Genomic DNA, 19,260 nt, shown 5'->3' on the forward strand with positions numbered 1-19,260 from the left:
ATCTGTCCTGCTGCACTCACAACAGCCAAGCAGCACAGTTTGAGAGCCCCTGCTCCGAGCAGGAAGTTGGTAATCCAAGACATAAATATACGAAAATGAGCCAGGAAGGGATACATTACACAAACACAATTATGGTTCCTGGGTAATAACACCATCTTTAGTTTCCTGAAGAAAACCCTATTCCATCAGCGTGACTCCAAAGGTGAAGAGTCAGTTCCTATCACCTGTCACAGCAGGAAAAGAAAAAAATCACCTTTGGGTAATCTCATCACAGGGATAATCAAGTTAGCTCAGCCTGGCAGACGTTGTGGATCTGAGGAGCAGGAGGAGCATGATGTGGCCAGCCCAGCTCATTATGAAAGCCACCTTTGCTCCTGGGTGGCTGAAGCCATGCTCAGGGCAGGGGTCTCCATTTTTCTGTGCATTCCACCTTTCCACAGCAATGGCAGCACAAGACTGTTGTTACAGCTTCCAAAACTACAGAAGGAAATAGCGTGATCTACTTAAACCACAAGATCCACCTGGCAGTGGATTTCTGAGCGATTATCACATACCTCAGGTTGCCTCTGGACTTTAATCACCCAAGAAGGATGATAATCTCCAAAATACACGCCCCGTTGTGTCTTATCAGTGGCAGAAAATGACAGTGATGTATAAACAAGTTGTGCTTTCCACTCTCGCTTGGATCTGGCAGGGATCCCAGGAGCCAACTCATGCCCTCTGGTGGGTCAAGTGTAGAAAACAGCTCTGCCACTGCCAGCGCAAAGGTACACCACAAGGTCATCTCCAACCTTGATCAGCTCCAATCAAAGATTTGCTGACTAGATACTTGTGTGCACAGCTGGGAGATGGAAAGGTCATTCAGTATTGTGCCTCTTCTCAAAAAAATAACATTATGCGGAAGAAAGCTGCTGAATATAGATCATCAGTCCCAGACCGATGGCACAAAGTGGCAGAAAGCCGAGCAATGAGCAGGGAAAGCCACAGGTCTCTGCAATAAGTATTTCTTAACTTTTAGAAATTGCTTTGATGAGTTCTCAACAAGGGGTAACTACCATTTCCTTCAGTCTTTGCTGAAGCTTTAGTAGAGGCATGGGCTGTTTCTGCTGGACTTTGAATTGGAGAAGTGGACTATACAATTTCCTGCAGAAATCAGGGTGTCCTCTCCCAGCACCCATCCAGACTATGAAAAGGGAGATTGGCCAAGTAAGAACAGAACAAAAGGGGTGTTTAAGTTCAAAGACAGCATCAGAAGGATGCCTGAAAACATAGAAAATATTCTTTGGAAGAAGGCCAAGATACAGAGGTGCATCTCAGACTGCAGTTACAAAATAGCTGAAATGTCTAAAGCCCAGGCTGGCCCCTCCATTCAGCTACTTGTCTAAGGAGTCCAGCTATGGCTCAGCTTCTGATTTATTTTCAACTTACAGGACAGAGCAGTCTATAACAAGTCAGGGGGAGGTTCATTGTCCAGTCTCTTCAGGCCAATGGCCACTGGCAGCACACCTCACTGCAGCTTAATCTGCTCTAAGCAGCCCAGACACAGCAGCTACCATTTGCTTTGTGCTCTCACATAAACGCTGATGATTTTACTGTGAAATCTGAGTTTGAAAAACTGGGAGCAAATAAAGACAGCTGCTGATGATACTCATGCATCTGAGATTGCCCTTAATGGAAACAAACTCTGCCAGAAAAATATTTGTTTCTCGAAGAAAGTTACATTTTTAAGATTCATGCGTTTGTTTGCCTTTCACCAAACACATTATTTGAACAACATTCATCTACATTGTGACACATCTTCACTGACATTATCTTAATGCATTACTGATGTGACAATAAAGAGAAAAAAAAAGGCAATGTCACAACCAAATTAGTGTGTCTATTGATCGTAAAACCATCCTCAGAGAGATAAAACCTTTATGATGATCCTCACGAATGTTTAGAGAATAAAAAACTAGGACTTTTTCATACAAAAATCCTGTTGAAGCCAACAACTTTAAGGTAATTCCTATGTGAAAAGAAGTTCCTAGATCTTCTATCAAGCACAAAGATATCAACATTTGTCAACGAATGCATTACTTTTTATGACAAAAATGCTGTCTTGTAATTCTTGATTCCTTTTAAATAATTCTACCACTAAATACATCCTATTACCCTATACAAGATCTAGTGAAAATATATAACATTTATTAACAAATTTTCTAATCATATACAACTGCAATCGGAGTCTCAGAGGCATGAAATCAGAGAGTTGATGTTTCTGTACAGAATTCAGTGTCAGCATACACCAGTCAAGAGCAATACTTGTCAAAGCAGTAAATCAGTGCTTATACTGATAAATAACGGAGAATGAAGTTTATATATCAAACACTCTAAGATGCAGGAGGAAATATAAAACAAGTGAGCTCTGTCGACCCAAAGGTGGAATTAACTTCTTGGTATGCCCCAATAACTAAGTTCCTTCTCCCTTCAGAAAAGCAAGTCTTTTTTACATGCAAAAGGTGGCATCAGATCTTTGTGCTAATGAATGAAAAAGCAGCAGTTGCTCCATAGCACAAATATGAAAATAAAGTATGTTTTCACACCAAAAAGAAATGCAGAAATGCTGTGTTGTCAGTAACAGTAAAATACTATCTAGTAAATAGAAGTGAGTTATAGTAAATAGAAGGAACCCTGTTTCCTGCCAGGGTGCATCTCCTATAGCAAGTGGCATATGTGCAAAGTGAAACTAAATTCTATCAAATAACGCTTCTCCATCTGCTTACACTCTGCTGCTTCTGCACTCTCTTTTTCCTTTTCTGTCAAAGACTTCCCTGAATGCTAGGCAATACATAACCAGGTCTGGGGCAGAGATGAAAAAGGGCTTCCCCCCCTCCCAAAAAAAAAATAGACGATCCCTTTGCACCCCCTGCTGGGGAAAGGGCCACGAGCAAAAGGCCCGGCGAGCCCTGCAGGGAGATCTTCCGCCCCCATCACTTGCATTTAACTAACAACCTTTGGGTCTCGTCATAAACATTTTATTTCTTTTAACCCCGTGATATCGATTCGATTCTAGTCATAATCTCTACTGACTTTAGTTGCACTTAGTGAAAAGTTTACACATAGGATTAATCAATAATAAACTCATGAAAATTCCTTATTTTATGGTCACATTCTTGCAAGGTCACTGAATTCTTTGCTTTTCATAAGGAAGGAGACCTCTTGTGCTGGGTAGAAAGGCCATTTTAATACTAAAAAAAGAGAAAATCTGAAGTAGCAACGTATCATTATATAACACGTCAGGAGGACAAACATTTGCTAGCTAGTGAAAACCAAGCCTTTGCTCTTGACACAGAGAAATCAGTGTGGCAGGTTTTCTGCAGCAAGGATGGCAAGCCCTCTTCTGTAACCTTGACTCTCTCCCTTTAAGGTCAGCAGCAGCAGATCACAGTATGATGATTTTATTCTTATCAGTATTTTTTATTAATTTAAATGAAAATCCAAAGGAAACTGTTCATGCTACTCAGTAGAAAATGTGTTTTTAAGAAGTATTCAACAAAGCTACTAAAGTAGTTAGATATTTGGCTATTCCAGTTTATCAAATAAAGATAGCAATAAACTCATTTTTAAAGAGCATCTCTGCTATAATATCTATAACCAGAAGGTGGCATTAAACTGCCACAGATCTGCTCCAAGTGTCCTTAACTGCTGCCTCACAGAGCCTAGCAGGTGAGAGGTCCGGGCACTTCACACAGCTACAAATTTGTTAAAGCTACTACTTGGGTAAGCCCCCTGGAATTAGAGCAATATAGCCAATAACTAACTCATGCAACACTGGCAACAAAAATACTTTATTTCTTCCCTCCTGTCTGTTCCCCCTGGGCAACTGATCGCTGGTATACCTGCCCTGGCTTTTCTGCCAGACCACTGAAGCTACAGCACTCAGAAGGACCCCACATCCCTTAGTGTGTACAACACATGCAATAGTGTCTCATGCCAGCAGTGGAGCAGAACCTCAAAAACCCAGTGGAGTTTCAGAGGAACAGGTTCCCATGATCCTTACCACTTACATCATCTCCAATGAAAAGGTCACACTATGGAAAGGGGTGGTTTGGCTAGATCCTCTGTTGGTTTCCAGCAAATCTGAGGGCCACACTGCCACCTTGCCTCTCCCATAGTGTTTCTGTGTAACTCCAGGGATGCACTTGTATTGATTGCCCAAGCAGAGGCTTCCCAGGTTTTACTGATAGAGAAGTTATGTCAGTAACTGGTCCACAACCTGAAGCCCTACCCACATGCAATGGAAAGCATCCTGGGTGCCCAGGCTCATATTGAAAGCACCTCTCAGATGGTTAACGTTTCAGAAAGAAAACCCACACACATGCACACTGACACCAAAGAGAGCCTCAGAGCCCTTAAAGTTTCCTCTACATGGTCCAGTTGAGCAGGAGGCTCGATTCCCTCCTGTTCTGCTCCAGATCTGCCCTGCTCCCCTTGGTTGTGGGGCCGATACGCACTCCTGAGCAGTGGGACGTGCTGGGGCAGGCACTGCTCTGGCTGCACCACCAGCTGTCTGTCATGGATGCAGAAGAGCTGTCCCGTGACATAAAAAGAAGAGGTTAAAGGGATGCTGGGAATATCCTGGAAAAATCTGCTGTTACAGAGCAACACCCACCTCTGCACTGTGCACAAAGTGAAGGGCAGGGTGTGAGAGAAGCACTAGCAAGGCACAGGCACAGCTTACCTGGCTCCAAGCTCTCCCTCGGTGCAAAGGCAAGATTTCCAAGCAGACAGCAGCAAACAGTAGAGCGGCATAGAAGGAGAGCCAGGGTCCTGCTCCCCCACACCAAGTAACAGTAGGCATCCAAAGTTGCAAAATGAAAGGATCAACATTCAGGATATTTCAACTCTAATGCAGGATAAGGTGACAAGGTGAATAACAGGTCTTCCTTCTTTCTGTGATCATTGCCAGGCAAACACAAAAGGAGACTCCAGTAAGGAAAAATCCAGGTGTTGGGATTACTCTGTATTTACACAGAGTATCAATTCTCTCAATAAGTTTTGGGATAAGGACAAAGCTCATTTGTAGCTTTCCTTGGGAAAGAAATAAAGAGAAAAATATGGTATTTTTATTCCTGCCTCCTTCAGATAACTAATTCAGAGGTTTCTGAGTGTTTGGAGGTTTCTTTGTTTCCAAGAGGAGGAAGGGGCTCCAGCGAGACTTTTAAAGAAGAGATCAGCTTTGATAGCCCCCCTATGGCAGCCCAGACAAGATGAGTATGTGCATGCAGAGGGAAAGGAGAGAAAGAAAAGTCAGGGTTGGAAGAAGCCTTACTATTTGGGTTGCCAGTCATCTGGATCAGCATAGCCTCCTGACAGCCCACAAATCTGCATTTCCTTTGCCTGGGACTTGGTGGTGGAGGGACAGAGAGAGACCAATTCTCAGCATGACATGAGTTAGCCATGGTCAAGAGCCATACCTGGACCCACAATATAAATGGGGGGGAGAGGGCAGAGGGGTGAAGGAGGAGGGCAGGGAGAATTTCTGTATAAGCCCTGAGAAAATGTAAGGCAGGGAAAGGTTTGGAGTGAACAGGCAATGGCAGGTAGCTCTGATCAAAAGCACAGTGATGCTCAGTTTTTAGCATGTGAAACTACAGAAAGATTGAGTGCTCAGAGAGACTGAGGGAAATGCAAATGGAGCCCCTGGAGGGGAACCATATTTCAGCAGGTCATGAGCAAGCCAATAATGATTTCCACTTCATTTGTATGTGTGCTAAACATACTTGGTATTACTTCAGAGACTGGGGTCAAAAGTTCAATGATTATAGATCTTTGCTAAAGGCATTGTGCTAGAAGGCGCATCTGGATCACTGCTTGGGGAGGGTCAGAGCCAGGTTTGCACTAACCCTTACCCCTGTCCTGGTAGGGTTTCCCAGCTGAGATCCATTATCTATGTAACTGGCACACTGAAAGACAGCCACAAAGCTTATCTTGCATGTTACCTCACTGCCAGGATGCTTCAAAACAGCAAACAGAGAGCTGAGCAAGTAGGAGCAGCATTTATTTTGCATCTCCCAATAGCCTTTCCATGCTGCCAGTCTTCTCGGCCAGTAAGAGCCTTCCTTTGTTCCAGCAGGTTCTCCAAAAACATATCTAAGTACAGCACATGCAAAAAGTAAGTAATGCATATATGAGGGAGGAAGAAGGATAGACGTCTTCCCTATCAGCCGGCAGGGAAAGGTGGGTAATTATAGAAGAGCAAACTAAAGCACTTTAAATTAGCAGTGCCTAACACAGAGTGCAAATACTCCCCCTTGCAATAACTCAGCATACACCCTCTTGCCCTTGAGGCCCTTGTACACATTTCAACACCCACCGCTTTCTCACCACACAGTAGGACACCCATCTTCCAGGTACAAACACAACACCTGATCTTGAGTATATCCTTATGGGGCTTAAATGGGACCTAACTGTCTGCTGCTAAAGGAAGCTTTGGGCTTCATTTCCCCAGGAGGAATTAGTAGCAGATGCGAGCCAGCATCCCTCTAAGCACCCCAGCCCCTGGAGCAGCACCAGCAGGCAGGTCCCTCACAAACATTGCCACAGCCTCTCTGGAAATAGAGAACACAGCACCCTTAGCTGCTTCACTGCTTGCCTCCCCATAATGCAGCAGCAAAGCGAGTCCCAGCCCTGCCTGATTTGCCTTGGCCCAAGAGAAACACTTAACAAATGAAAGGTCAGACAGCCAACAACTTCATTTCTTGGCAACACTGACAGCATTTTGACCTCACCCTTTAGGCTTCAGTGGTCTGGTGGACTCCCAATGCCAACCCCACACGCTCCAAGATACACAGTGGAGTTCCCTCCCACACCTCCAAAGAGATGGCCCTTATGTCACCCCTTATGGCCCCAGTAGCACTTGGCTGTTGCTGCTTGGGGATAAGCTGAAGAGAAGGTGACCTGCAAGCACAGGTTTCTCTGCCTGAGGAAGATAGTAGAGCTGCAGCAAAACAGAGGGTCATGTACACAACCACAATGCTGGGAGGGTCCTTTTGCACCAGCTATTCATGTCTTGGCTCTCTCACCTTTCTCCAGACACCTGCGTGACAGAGACTTGCATGACTCATTGAGTTTCAGCACAGTTTGACTTTCTTTACATTGAACTGGCAGGAAAGGAGGAGATTTCTGTTCGCTCCAGGGGCATTACACTGACTGTGTTTTCCAGCTAGGAGAATCCCCACAGAAAATAAATCTTCCAGGGAAACCTGAAGCACATTCAAGGGAAATGGAGGACCAGAGGCTTTCATTAACTCACACGGGGCTTGGTTGAACTGGGTTCAGATAATGAATACCAGCTGTGGAAGACATGGTTCATTTTTCAAGGACTCCTGTGCAATTCTCTTAAACTTTAATAGGAGCTTGCAATGCATACTGTAAAGGTATAAACCTGATAGGCACACATTGTCAATTTGATTTTTCACAAGTCAGGGAAAAAAAAGCTAAGGAAACCAAATCCATTACTTTTTTTAGAAACTTCCTCCCCTCACACCCACCTCCACACATTTTTTTTTGTTTTGGTAATTAAATTCACCATAATGACCACTGCAATGTAAATCTAATATGAAGTCTGAGTTTCTGTTTTCCATTGGTAGCCATTTGCACTGCTCGATTTAGACAACTCACTAAAGCATATGAGCGATATTGCCAGACAACCTTCTTGAGCCAGTGGGTAAGAAAAGCTTACCTAGACAGTATTAAATCACTAAAATTGATTGCACTCTATTGCTTACGCTCCAATTCCACTGGCAGGAAAGGTACAAGCTGGCTTATTTACACACACACTAGTGAATTCATTCACACACAGCTGCTTTCCATCTCAGAGCAATAAAAATTAATAATAAAAATAATTAAACCTCATCAGCCTTCAAGCATTTGGAAGCCCCAGAGCCCCATCACCAAATCCTCTGAAAATGCGTCAGCCTTCTCACAAGAGGGACTGGGGCTTGGTTCCTGCAGGGACCGGCTGCCAGAACTACCACAGCGCCTTGTCGTCACACTCCAGCAACAGATTATTCCATGATATCGACCCCCCTGCTCTGGGTTAATTCTTTTAATTGTCTCGCCACATCTTTTCCCATTAGGCTGATGTAACTTGTTTAAGCATACACAGATTGATTTATGACAGCACTAGGAATGTTAATTAGATGCCTGCTCTCCAGTTAATGCATGCTCTGTAAGAGATGCGGGACAACAGTCTCCCATATGGGAGCTCTAGCCTTTTGCCATGAAATCAAAGGCAGCCTCACAGCAAGAGCAGAATTACACCACACTAAGAATAGGCAGCTTCCACTGGCGTTGCGGGTAAGGCAAGGTCATTGCCTCCTGCTCTCGATTCTCAAGTGCCATCTTCATTAAATATAGCCTCAATCAAGGAAATGGAAAATCTCTTTAAAAAGTACACTGTTAGGAACTTACTGGAGCCCACTAAAATTCTAAAGCCTCATCAGGAGGTAAAGGGTTTCTTTCAAATGCAACCTCATTTGTCTCCATTTAAAGAGGCACTTTCCTTCACAGTTTATGTTCAACATCCTGTAGCTCACTGCTGTGTGTTCCCTGCATTTCCATTTTACTGAAGTCACGTGCATGGTGCAGGAGCCTGTAGAACGGCCTTCTTTTCCATACATCCAGTTTTGGTCATGCAATGCACAGTAGACATAATGTTCAGATACTATGGAGATAGTTGAAAAAACAGCGTTCTCAATAGTACCAATCAAAATCTGAAAACTCTTTAGGAAAAAATAGGACACCCTGCAGATCCAAGGTACTTTTCATTCTATTGCTGTGTTCAAAATTAAATCAGTTAGATACATTCAGTAAGAATGAAATTCCTCTGCAAGTAACACCATCTTACTGCAAGTCAAAGAAAACTTGCCTCCTAACTTTGTGCTTCTAGAAAACACACAAAACACCAAAACAAAACAAAACACCAAACCAAAACAAAAAAGCCCCTCACCAACTCCCACACATCCACTTTGCCAAACTGCTAAAAAAAAACTAAAGTTCTGATTCTGACTCTAAGCTACATAACCAGACGCTGTTTGGGATTATGAGGACATCACCAGTCCCATCACATTTTGACAGCAAATCCCATGCATTTTCCCACAAGCAAGATGGCTCAGAGCAGGAGCTCTCTCAGCTGATTCTCCCAGGTGCTACTCCTGCTACCCAGCCAGTCCTACCTGGGTTAGCAAACAAACTTCATCTCCTCAGGTCTGCAAATCCTCCAGAGATCTTTCAGTACAATTTCTAAACGCAAAGTTACTGGATGTACTGAAAAATCTCAGCACTTCTAAAGAAAATTATTCTACTTACGGCCTGCTCTTCTCAGATTCAAGGTGGGGAGTGGAGGAACTTATATAAAAATTTATTTAAAATTGCAGAAATGATCTCTTGAACTGAGTCGCAGACCCTTTAAACACAGCAGAGGGGAAGCTCATTTGGACATAACCAAGAAAAGAGAAGAGAAGAGCAAATACGACAAAGCCTGAAAGTGACAAAATTGATGGCAGCGGGAGAGGCTTTGGAGAGGAGAAACATTCACACAGTCAGAGCAGGGACACACTTCCAGAACTAAGTAACAATGATAAACCTGCTATTTCACAGTTTTCTTACCTCATCTGACGACTTCTGCTGCCAGGCCACAGTCAGCAATGCCTCTCCATCAGTGCTGTGCAGCCTAGAGCCTGCTAGCAGCATCCGTGAAGCCCCCGAGCGGGGGCCAAGACCACTCTGGGCAGGCAGCAGGATACAGCCCCATGGCACCAGCCACGCCAGCACTGCCTACCGCTCCACTGACCAGCCCAGCTCTCACGCAGCAAGGGTCTCCAGAAGCATCGACCCCAAGAAAGGTTTCCTAAAGCCCTGCATAGGCATAGACATGCTGAGGATGAGACACCAGGAAGGAGAGGGGAAATTGGCACTAACTCCACACACTTCCAGCCCAGGCAGAGAGGCAACGGGAGGTGCACAGCCCACAAAAGCCAGTCAGTGCAGTCCAGGTTTCTAATGTCAGGTATCTTATATTTACAGCAAGTTCTTTGAGAACAACCTTCATGCTGAGAGCAACTCACAACACTTTCAAACAAAATAAGTGAGACAACTGTAAAAGTACCTTCAGGTGACTGATGAACAAAGACCCAAAACCCCTTATCTAATGTATTATTCATTATGGATTATTATTCAGCTCTATTCAGAGATACCAAAGGCTGCTTTGATAGATCTAAAAGCACCAGCAGGAGCCACTGCCCTTTATACCTTACTAAGAAGGGCACCCAGCTGACAAGGGCCACGTGGACCATATGCTGCTCTGAAGCAGCACTGACAACAGAGATCTCAGCAGATACTCCAAGTGACAAAAAGCACTGTAAAATCACTACCTTCACTCTTCTGTCTTTACTCTCGATCTATCCCACGCCCTCACTCCAAGAGCAGCTTCAAACCAGCACTGGTTTGTCCCAGCCCAAAATTGGCCTCATCTGCAGCCTGAGTCCATCATCCCTAGCAGGATAAGACCCAACCTAATACCATTCTGAGGAACCAGCCCTGATACACACCTAATCTCCTTTCCTAAATTTGTGTGGATACTAATCCTACACACCTGCAAGTACCTACAAGGTGGCTTGAGTCTCCATTGATTTTATCTATGCTGCAAAAATGAGCATTTCTCCCCTTGTTCTCAAGGGTTTTCAATACTTTGAAATGACACAGCCATTCAAAATGTTACAGCAAAGGAAGAAAGCTACGGAAATGTAACTTCTTATGAGCAAAAGAGTGGGATGAGAAGAGATGTGCAAGACCAGTGACAGATTCTGCTACAGCCACACCTAAAATGCCTATAAAGTATGTACATGAGTAAATATCTAAGGCACTGAATAATTATCTATCTATTCTGATTTTCTTAAGTCACATGGAAAAGTAGGATGCACTACAACATCATGCTGGTTTTTTTCCAGACGCTAACACCTATTTCATATTTCACTCAGAATTGTCTCCTTTGCAATAATTTTGTAGAAAAGCATTACAAAATTGCCAGATGCCAGAGCTTTTCTTGACAGTGAAATTTCACTTATATAGTATGAAGATACAGGCTGACTATTTTAAGTGAAATCCTGTCACTGGGATATGTCACATACAATATATACTGCAAATACATTTTTAATTCTTTGCCAAGAGATTTTTCTCCCCATTTAAGTAAAACATTCATATTCAATTCATTCTGCTTGGGACAATGTTGATCACTTTACAGATTACCAAACCAAAATATCTGACAGGCTATTTGAAATATCCTTCTTCTGTTGCCAGCACTAGAAGAATGCCCAGCATGATGGAAACCTACATTTAAACTGTCAGCAAATCAGATTGCCAATCTGATACCGGTTTTAAAGCCACAGAAACTATTTGTGAGTGTGTGGAAGATGTCTTTCCTGCGGTCTTAGTTCTGAGAGACCGTTAAGCAACGAAGAGCTAATGAGGAATTTGATCTGCATTACAGCAAAGCCTAAAAAGGTGAACCGACATGAGTGGCTAGTGGAGAAGTGCATTAAGAATCAGTAGCATCAAAACATTTCTTCAGTTCCTGCTCCCTGCAAAATTGGATGAGAAATGAGTGCATGCATGAACTTGAGGGGTTTTGGAGCAAGGATAGATTCCGTATGTTTACAATTGAAAAGCTGAAAAACAGGTAATTTGAGAAAAAAGCAATATTTTCATGATTCATTGGAGAACACTTTGATAGGCTTCCTCAAAAGAGCAACGAAAGACGTAATAGGACAAAAATGATGCTGAAGCAGTCATTGGGAGGAGCAGGATCTTCCCAGATCTTATAGCTGCTTCTTGCATCTCAAAGATGGATACCATTTGTAGTCCCCATCTAGTCTGAGACTGACAGCAAATGTTTCAAGGAGATAAAGAAGAGACAAGGGTGGTCTAAGGTGGCACACACAGTAGACATAGGCATAACGGGAAGTAAACAGGAGAAGAAATTCCAAACTGAACATTAGGAGACTACTCAAGCTGTGAATTTTATTGAACAGCTAATTATTCTCCAAGAGGGGAAGTAGAAACTCCATTTGTTCAGCCATTTAGAAGTAGAGACGTGAGTTTATTGTAGAGAATACCCTATACTTTCAGAGTTGGAAGACAGGCTATAATTTAATAGCTCTTTTTTAACTCTAACTGCACAACTGTCTATTACAACTAACAAGAACATCAACTATTGCTAGAGCTACCATAAGCTTAGACACAAACCCTTGAATTACTTTCTCTCTTCTATCTATTTTCCTGTCTCTCTCTAAACATTATTGCCAAAGAGTGAAGCAGCATGAAGTACGGGTGCAACACTAAAAAAAAACAAAAAACCAAACAAGCAGATCATTTACCATTCCTCAAATAAAAAAATAAAAAGGTATGACAACCATTTTTAAAGAGCAGTTTTCCTTATTGAACACAGCTTTTACAGAAATAGACAGGCACTCTTTCATGTACAGTCCCCACCCCTCATCACACCTGTATCACACATGAAGCTTTGACAGAGAATTACAACAGACACGGTCTCCCCAGAAGGTTGTGCCTGGTGGCTACTCACGCTAACACCAAAAGCCCCATTGGCTGAAGGCGCTAAGGCTTGTCCAGCCAGTACTGCCAACCAGCCCTGCCCAGTGGGATCCCGAAGCAGGACCAAGCCCTGCCTGCCTTTCCTCCGATCCCAGTGCCACCACATGACGCCACCAGCCATGGAGATTTGCCAGCCCTTGCCAGGATTCCCTCTTTCCTCTGCTCTCCAAAGCTCCTGTGTGTGCCTTTCTGTGCCTCTGCCTGCACCCATGTGTCTGTCTGCCTTGGGAACAAAGATTTTAGTGCCCAGCTGGAAGGGCAGGAAGCTCAACTACTACTGACATACAGGAATATGTTAATGGCTAAAGCAAAATAGCCAATGTTTTCTCAATAATTCCACTCATGGCAATAATTAATTCTTCTCTGCTTGACAGCCCCACTATTTTGTGCACAAAAATGCTTTTGAAATTAAGTTGTTGAAAATGGACTTTACCTTCTGTTTCCTCCCTTTTCCTCCACCACACTTCTAAAAATTATAGCATACTTCTCAAACTAGGTGAGCCTCTCCTATTTAGCAGGATTAGATTATCAGGTCTTTTAATCAGAAATTAAAAATAGAAAAGAAACATGCAATTAGTTTGGCACCAAGTGCTAAAAAGTATTGCCATATCCTTAAGAGGACAAGCTCTCTATTGCAGACATTAAGTACTTGGACTATTAAGAAAATTAATAATTTGCAGACATGAGGAACTCTAACTCTCTGACTCATTGTGTTTGGACTCCTCATAGCAAAAAGTTTTTCTCCTGTGGAAGAAAGATGCCTAAGGATGCACGATTAACTTAAATCCATTCCTGACAGCAGAGTGCATCACAGCAGTTGTTGCTTCTCTCTCTCCCTCTGTAAAATCACCCTGATCCAGTGTCAAAAACAACTGTCATTCCCAAGAGCAAGGACTATCAATTCAGTAGGTAGCAGGACAAGCAAGCACAGATTGTACACAAGTAATTTTTTCTGTTTAACTACTCAGATTTATTTTATGTTTGGAGAGAAACCTTTCTCATTTTTCCAAAATTCCCAAGGTAGGTAGATCTTTCTTTCTAAACTAAAGCAACAGTTAGAAGTGTGACCAACTGGTCTTACTAACCCCCACTTTCTGCTCATGTTTAACTTGAAGTGATACCATGATCAGACATGTAGATTTACATGCTCGTATGTGTGTTATGTATTTTCTGTTGTTTCTGAAATCTTAAAGATTCTAAATGTAATTTCCCTTCCTGGGCTTTTTTTTGGACTCAAGAATAAATTCTCCTCTATGGGAAAACAGTCATCATGAGCTGTATTTTCCTGCATCTACAGCATCTAGAACAAAGAAAGTGGTAAGAAGTCCTGGTGCGGTCAACTCTGTTCTTTATACAGACCTAAAATCTTCTCCATCTCCTTGACATTAACAGTGGTTTTCCAAAACTGCATGTTCTGCACTGAAGGACAAATGAAGTACATCACCTCATCTGCATTCCTCCTCTCAAAGCAAATAAGCATCATTTCCTCTGGGTTTGGGATAAAAGTATAAAATTTTAAAAGTTGTCTCATCTCACCCCGAAGTTCCTTCCCAAATATAATTGAGTTTCTAAGCCAAACACCAGGGAGACTTTTTTTTTACTTTAATTTACTGTGGGTCCATCAACTTTGACCACACTTGAAGGTACGTTTTCTCCCCATTAGTTCTGTCTAGTCAAAGAAGCTCACGTAGCGATGACGCATCTCTTGCAGATAAGGGTATCTGCTGATTTGATTTACTAAGAAGGCTAAATTTATTATGCAACATTTTACAAGTATAATTCTGCTTTCCCTTGATGGTAATAAATTCGATATTAGCTCCCCTGAGACAAGAGAACCAGTTCCTTTATTATCCAGACATGACCCCCAGAGCCAGATTCCATTTTAGAGACGGGAAATGGCCATATCTCTGATTAAAAGGGAAACTTTAATCAAATAAAGTGCCTCATCAAGTAAGAGCCAAGATTCCAATACTCCTGACTGAAGCACAGCAATGATCCAAAGTCATATCTGCCCCCAACCCATTACCGCTTACTGCAAACGTGATATCCATCCCAAACAGGAGGTGCATCGTTTCCTTATCATCCTGGGAGCTGATCCTCCTGTGCCCACAGTCCCTCGCAGAAGCATATTTTCAGCCTGCTACCCCAGGGTCTGTTTGAGGAAACAGAGGAGGATGGGCATTGTGAAACCAGAGGAGGATGGGCTTTGCAGTGTTTGGGGATTTTTTTCCCAACTAAATCCATCTCGCAGGTGACAAGTAGCCTGAACCATGCAGCCAAGTGCAGCAGCCATGGCCTTCAGCTCAGTACCCTTCCAATAGTACTCTTCTGTTCTCTCAGACACTTTCCTTCTACAGTCTGAAAAGATCTTTTGAAGCATTTAGGATACTAGCTTATTTAGAGTCCCAGGTCAACAGCTTTGTCCCTGTTGTCAGTAGTGTATTTCTGCAGTTTTACAGTGGGGTAGTAGGTGAATAACAAATAATGGTAACAATGAAAATACGGATGTCTAGGGGTTTTGTTATTTTAAGCGTGCTTTAAGACTCCACTTCTGTGTAAGCACAATCGGATCTGTATGCCACTCCATGCAGCGTTCTATCTTAAAGTCTTTCTGTCCATCCGGACAGTTTTCTTGCAACAGAGCAAGATACAGAAACTGACAGATAAATCATCTCCCTTTCAGCCACAGAAGCCCAGCTACGCAAGCAAATGAAGGCGCCCAAACTCCACATCTACTCAGGAACTGCTCAGCTGAGAGATCCAGTTATTTCATACAGCCTTCTGCAGAGATCCTCCTTGGATCAGCCCTCATCTCATTTCTGCTACAAGAGTAATGACATCTACCTTCTGCTTTATGCCAGGAGTATCCAAAGCCTCCGCACCCAGTGAGGGCCCTTGCTCCGCAGAGTTTCCAGCTGCGGCAAAATGCGGGAAGTAGATAATACCACTGCACTTGAAGATTATTTCCCTGCTCTTTGTCTGACTGCTACACAGACATGCACGCATGTAGGAAGATGGTTACTGTATCGCTCTCTGCTTTCCAAAGCGGCTTCAGTGGCCTCTGAGGTGGGAGCGCTGTCCCCGGGGGTATAAAACACCCCCCCGACGAAGGGCAGGGCTCAGCCCCGTTCCCGGTTAGCCCGATCTCCCCCAGCCGCCCCCGCGCCTTGCCCTTGACCGGCCACGCCGTCGGGGGGGCGTCCCGGGCAGCGGAGCTGCGCCGGCTGTCCCGGCGAGCTGCTCGGGTTAGCCGGGCTGCGCCGCGGAGACACAGGGCAGCCGGGGAGGAGGCGACGGTTCCTTGCGGCCCCGGCGTGGGGGCATTGGGGGCTTTTGGTGCTCGCACCGCGCAGCGACCGAGGCGGTAATCGCCGACACCCGGAAGGCGAGCCGGGCTCCGGACCGCCACTCCGGGGCAACGGCGGCGCAGGGCCGCGAGGACACGGGAGCGCTGCCGGCAGCACCGGCGGGCGCACGTCGGACCGGGCCCGCTACCCCCGCGCCGTTCACGCCCAGAGGGAAACGACGGAGTGAGCCGTCCGAGGGGGCTGCCAGGGGAGCCGGGGCCGCTGCCAGCGCCGCCCATGGGTCCGCGGGCAGCCGCGCCGTCGGGGCGGCGAGAACTGCTGGCGGGACCCCGCCTCGGGGGTGGGGCCGCCGCCCCCCCCAGGCACACCCCCGGGGCGAGCAGGGACAGGCGGCAGCCCCGCGCCACAGCCCCCTTACCGCGGCCGGGCAGACCTGTCGCCGCCGGCGCGGTATAGCGGAGCGGAGCGGGGCGGGGCGCGGAGGGCGGGCGGCGGGGCCGGGCCGGGCGGGCTACGGGGGGGCGCGGGGCCGGCGCGGTGGCGGGGGCGGGTGGGGTTTCCGTGCGCGGCGCTTATTAGTGTGGTGATGGAGGGCCGGCCCCTCGGAGCCGCCTGGCAGTGGCGGCGCGGGCTGGCGGCGGCCGCCGGGAGGTGAGCGGCGGCTCGGGCGGCGGCGGCGGCGGGGCCGCCCCCGCCGTGCCCCATGCGGGCGGCGGCGGCGGGGCGGCGGCGGCGCTGAGGACGATGGCGGAGGCGGAGGGCGCGGGTCGGGCGCGGGCCGCCGTGGCGCGGCTCTCGGAGGCGGTGGGCGAGCGGCGGCGGCGGCTGGGCACCGCCATGGGGGAGGCGCGGCGGCAGCGGCGGCTGCTGCTGCTGGTGGTGTGCGTGGCGCTCCTGCTGGACAACATGCTCTACATGGTCATCGTGCCCATCATCCCCGACTACATCGCGGCCATGCGCGGCGGGGGGAGCGCCGCCGGCCCGTCCGCGCCCGCGGGGGGCAACGAGAGCGGCAGCGGCGGCGGCAACCGGAGTCTCCTGCCGGCGCGGTACCCGCCGGCGGCGGGGGGCAATGAGGACGTGCAGATCGGGGTGCTGTTCGCCTCCAAGGCTATACTGCAGCTGCTGGTGAACCCGCTCAGCGGCACTCTCATCGACCGCGTGGGCTACGAGGTGCCGCTGCTGGCCGGGCTAGCCGTCATGTTCCTCTCCACCTCCACCTTCGCCTTCGCAGAGAACTACGCGACGCTCTTCGCTGCGCGCAGCCTGCAGGGGCTGGGCTCGGCCTTCGCCGACACGGCCGGCATCGCCCTCATCGCCGACCGCTACGCCGAGGAGCCGGCGCGGAGCCGCGCCCTGGGCACGGCGCTGGCCTGCATCTCCTTCGGCAGCCTGGCCGCCCCCCCCTTCGGCGGCGTCCTCTACGAGTTCGCCGGCAAGAGGGTGCCCTTCCTGGTGCTGGCCTGCGTCTGCCTCCTCGACGGGCTGCTGCTGCTGGCCCTGGCGCCTCCCTGCGCCACCGGGGCGCGGGCCAACATGCCCGTCGGCACCCCCATTCACCGCCTCATGATCGACCCTTACATCGCCGTGGTGGCGGGGGCCCTGGCCACCTGCAACATCCCCCTGGCCTTCCTGGAGCCCACCATCGCCAACTGGATGAAGGACTCCATGGGGGCCAGCGAGTGGGAGGTGGGCCTCACCTGGCTCCCCGCCTTCTTCCCCCACGTGCTGGGTGTCTACGTCACCGTCCGGCTGGCTGCCGCGTACCCCCACCTCCAGTGGTTTTATGGGGCCCTGGGCATGGCCATCATTGGCGCCAGCTCCTGCCTGGTACCAGCCTGCAGGAATTTTGGGCAGGTCATCATTCCCCTCTGCGGCATCTGCTTTGGCATCGCCCTGGTGGACACGGCCCTGCTGCCCACCCTGGCCTTCCTGGTGGACGTGCGCCACGTCTCTGTCTATGGCAGTGTCTATGCCATTGCAGACATCTCCTACTCTGTGGCGTATGCCCTGGGGCCCATCGTGGCCGGCCAGATTGTGCACACCATGGGCTTCGCACAGCTCAACCTGGGCATGGGGCTCGCCAATGTGCTTTACGCCCCTGTCCTCCTCTTCCTCAAAAACGTCTGCCAGATGAAACCCTCTCACTCGGAGAGGAACATCCTCCTTGAAGAAGGACCTAAGGGACTCTATGACACCATCAAAATGGAGGAGTGCAAAGGCATGGGGAAAAGCCTCCGGCCAGTGGGTGAGATGGAGGAGAACAGCATGGACTCCTACCGCAGAGACCTGACAGGGGTGTCCGAGGAGGACTCATCAGACTATGAGTACAGTTAGGTTCCCCCACACATCCCAGCCCCAGGAGCAAGGAGGGGCATGTGGGAGAAATGAAAAGGGGGGGGATGAAAGCGTTATTGCATTATGTTTCTGTACCAACGTGCAATATATACAGTTTAACCTTTGTCATGATGTAATGGCTTTCTTCTTCTAGACTTATTTTTAATCAGTATTTCCTTCAGCATTCTGTCAAGGTGGAGGTGGGAAATAGAGGGGACAATCCTAAAGAAAGTTATCTGAATAATCATTGGCATAAGTCTGGGTGGGATCCTTCCAAAAAAAAGCGCCAGCAACAAAACAAAACAAAAAACCCAACAGCCTCACAGGTGGGGTATAATTGTGCAAAGTTTTCTCAAGCTGAAACTATGTGTGACATACTGTATATCTCTGTAAAAAATAAAAGCAAAAAAGTCTGTGTAAAATTTTGAATGGCATATTCAGGGACTTAGTAAATCTTGTGTACATATACTTAGATTTTCAGTTGGTTTCATATATTTAAGAAGAGCAACAACTATTACGTCTTACTCTTCCTTGGGAATAAATTGAAGTATTGTACTTTTTTTTCTCTCTCTTGTGCTGCTCTCTGGTAAGTGCAATATGCTGTATTATGTTGAAGTCCAAACTACAAGAATAATACGATCTGAATAAATGGAATTGAAGGGGATCGATTGTCTTTGTTTCATTGTTGAGGGCTGCTTGAGGGAGGGAAGATGGTTGTGCTCAGTGTAACCCCTACGGTAACAATTCCTTGTAACAGAAACCTCATCGGTTACCAAAATTGCCCAGGAGAAAAGCCCGGTACAAAATGTTCTCATTCATTCTTTAAAACATATGTTAACGGGTCCAAGCAAACAACATCGCACTGCAAACATGCTATCGATCGCCTAAAACCAACTCCTTGTATTCTCACGCTAATTTAATTTTAATTCTCACAATCGTTAATTTCAATTTCCGATTATTC

General features: G+C 46.8%; 1 protein-coding gene across 1 annotated transcript; it reads left to right on the forward strand.

Moving 5' to 3' along the window:
- The first annotated feature begins 16,706 nt into the window (after positions 1–16,706).
- Positions 16,707–18,939, forward strand: SLC18A3 (solute carrier family 18 member A3). The gene has a single exon (XM_063338875.1). It carries the CDS (start codon positions 16,707–16,709, stop codon positions 18,297–18,299), a length of 1,593 nt encoding a protein of 530 aa, XP_063194945.1. The 3' UTR covers positions 18,300–18,939.
- Positions 18,940–19,260: the final 321 nt, after the last annotated feature.

This window comes from Chroicocephalus ridibundus, chromosome 6, assembly GCF_963924245.1.
Source record: "Chroicocephalus ridibundus chromosome 6, bChrRid1.1, whole genome shotgun sequence".
In the NCBI taxonomy this organism is placed as follows: Eukaryota; Metazoa; Chordata; class Aves; order Charadriiformes; family Laridae; genus Chroicocephalus; species Chroicocephalus ridibundus.